Here is a 2,731-nt window from a genome sequence, read left to right on the forward strand (position 1 = left end):
TTTCGATGCTGGCATCATTTCTTAAGGCGTACTATTTGGTCCAAGAAAACGCCAGCATAACAGATATAATTCGCTATTACAAGAAGCCGTTTCTAAAGATCCTTTAGAATTGTAAACTAACTCTACAAGGTAGAGTTTGAGCAATATGAATCATTGAATAAAAAATCAATGGCTCATATATTCTCTTTTCAAATTTTCTCCCTATTTTATCTCATCAAAATCCACCCCTAAACCTTTCCCTTCCACCGATATGAAGCCTTGATTTTAAAATGTATGGCTCAGATTCAACTCTACTTTGTAGAGTTTCACTAAAATTCTAGAAGATCCAAACTCGTCTCGAAAATATATAGTATCCCTCTATTACCGTTAATAATTGTCTCATAAAAAAAGAAATGATACAATTAATAATAAATACGGTTCTGATACTTCATGATCCAGTTTCTCAATCAAAATGTTTGATGAGCATCAGGCAGACCTTGTGAGATGAGAGAAAAATAGAATGGATACTAGTTATTTGAGGTTGGCGCTATAATCTATGGGTCACTTTAGACACACTTGACTAACACAATTATATACCCAAAGAAGGGGACAAATTTAAGTTGCTATTTGTATTTTTATGAAATCTTGAAATAAAAAGAAAAGCTAATTATAGAGATATTATAAGATAAATTTCCTCTATTAGTTGAAATATTTTATCCGGTGATTAAATCTATGTTGTTTTTATTTTGGATCTTGTTAGATTTAATTCAATGAGTTTCTTTATAATATCAATTATTTCTAGTTCAACTTATTAATACGTAACTAGAAAAATTAATGATCAAAATTCTAAAAAAATAATACAAAACTTGCATTTGGGATATTAAGGAACTTTATACTCAACTTGGGATCATAAAAGGCTATTATTTTTCCTTTCTACATACTCTTATTAGGCAATATAGGAATACTCTGACAAGTACTCACTTTGAATGGAAGAACTAGACCCACAAGTAGGCCAAATATGGCCTTTCAAAACCACTGATCCGTTTTCTAATTCACATGAACACTTCACCTTCCCAAACCACCCCCCAATTCAGCTTATGTATGATGATAGTGTAGAAACCTTCAAAATGAAGCTTAATCTTTCCAAGTTGTCCTCAACAAGAAGCAATGCAAAATTTGCCATGATTTCAGACCCTCCCTGCAAAATAACCTTTCCTGCCTTGCTAAGCAAACAACACACTATTTCAACAATATTTCTCCCTCAGACCTCACCTAAATATTGATGTTGTCAATCCAACTTAAAAATATTTTTTATCCTAACACCTAACTATATTATATAACACCATCTTTCCTTCATAGCTGAAGATAATACATCACAACTTCAGCAAACACTTAAGAGAAAGAAAAAAGAATCAAATACTTCCCTAAAATTATGAAGTTCTTCCTTGCAGCATTATTGTTTTTCCACGGCATTGTCCTAACCATGGCTCAAGCGCAAGCACCGGCTAAAGCACAGGCGCCTGCTCCAGGACCTGCAGGACCTACAAACGTAACAGCGATCCTTTCAAAAGCAGGTCAATTCACAATGTTCATCCGGCTACTACAGAGCACTCAAGAAGCAGACCAAATCAACAACCAACTTAACAACTCAAATTCAGGCCTTACAATTTTCGCCCCACCTGATAACTCATTCTCTAACCTGAAATCTGGGTTGTTAAACTCCCTGTCAGACCAACAGAAGGTACAGTTAGTACAGTTCCATGTACTCCCTAACTATATATCTCAGTCCGAGTTCCAGACTGCTAGTAACCCACTAAGGACACAGGCTGGGAACAGCAATGATGGGGAATATCCACTGAATATTACCACTTCAGGAAACCAAGTGAATATAACCACTGGAGTTGTTAATACAACAGTGTCTAATTCACTTTACAGTGATGGACAGTTAGCTGTTTACCAAGTTGATCAAGTGCTGTTGCCGTTGGCATTCTTTCGAACACCAGCACCCGCTCCAGCTCCAGTTGCAGCTAAGCCTAAGAAGGGTGCTAAAGAAGCTGATACTTCAGATGATGATAACACTGATGATTCTTCTGGTGCTATTGAATTGGTTAATTTTGGATTGTCTAAGGTGGTCTTTGCTGCCTCCTTGGTAGCGTCAATCTATATGGTTCTATGATTCTGTTAATTTTTTGTCATGTTTCTTTGGTTATTCTTTTTGGGCATTACTATTGAGTCGAAGTTTTGCTTGATGATGCTGAGATAAATATGAATGTAATTCTGTTTTTGTGGCTTCTTGAATTTAATGGAAGTTTTTTTTTCTGTTTTTTTGCTGATTTTGCCTCCGGCTTGGGAACTAATCCGACTGTTAGGGAAGAAATATGGAGAGGTATTGATGGAACTGGAACAACCGAACAAGGGTGTTACGTAAAGATTGTTCTGTACCTGTCATTACAGACCAGAACACCAAATTTCAGCGTTAGACATTTTTTTTTAATTCCAATTGACTCTTTCAATTCTTTCTATTTTACCGCTCACTGCTCTAAGCTCATCTGCAGTCAACGCCAGAATTTCGTGTTTTGGCCTGAAATTCATAAAATAGTTGTTATTAAAAACCGAATATATTTTAATAGGTCTTTTTAAACAAAATTTTTTTATTAGGTCATTTCCTATCAAACTTGTATTTTGTTAGGTATTTTCTAACAAAAAAAAGCCTTACTTTTTTTTAAAGGTGTTTTGATGCCTTGTACCGCAT

General features: G+C 35.2%; 1 protein-coding gene across 1 annotated transcript; it reads left to right on the forward strand.

The window, feature by feature from the left end:
* The first annotated feature begins 1,268 nt into the window (after positions 1-1,268).
* Positions 1,269-2,304, forward strand: LOC104898707 (fasciclin-like arabinogalactan protein 11). The gene has a single exon (XM_010685811.4). It carries the CDS (start codon positions 1,412-1,414, stop codon positions 2,153-2,155), a length of 744 nt encoding a protein of 247 aa, XP_010684113.1. The 5' UTR covers positions 1,269-1,411; the 3' UTR covers positions 2,156-2,304.
* Positions 2,305-2,731: the final 427 nt, after the last annotated feature.

This window comes from Beta vulgaris, chromosome 7 (assembly GCF_026745355.1).
Source record: "Beta vulgaris subsp. vulgaris cultivar EL10 chromosome 7, EL10.2, whole genome shotgun sequence".
Classification (NCBI taxonomy): Eukaryota; Viridiplantae; Streptophyta; class Magnoliopsida; order Caryophyllales; family Amaranthaceae; genus Beta; species Beta vulgaris.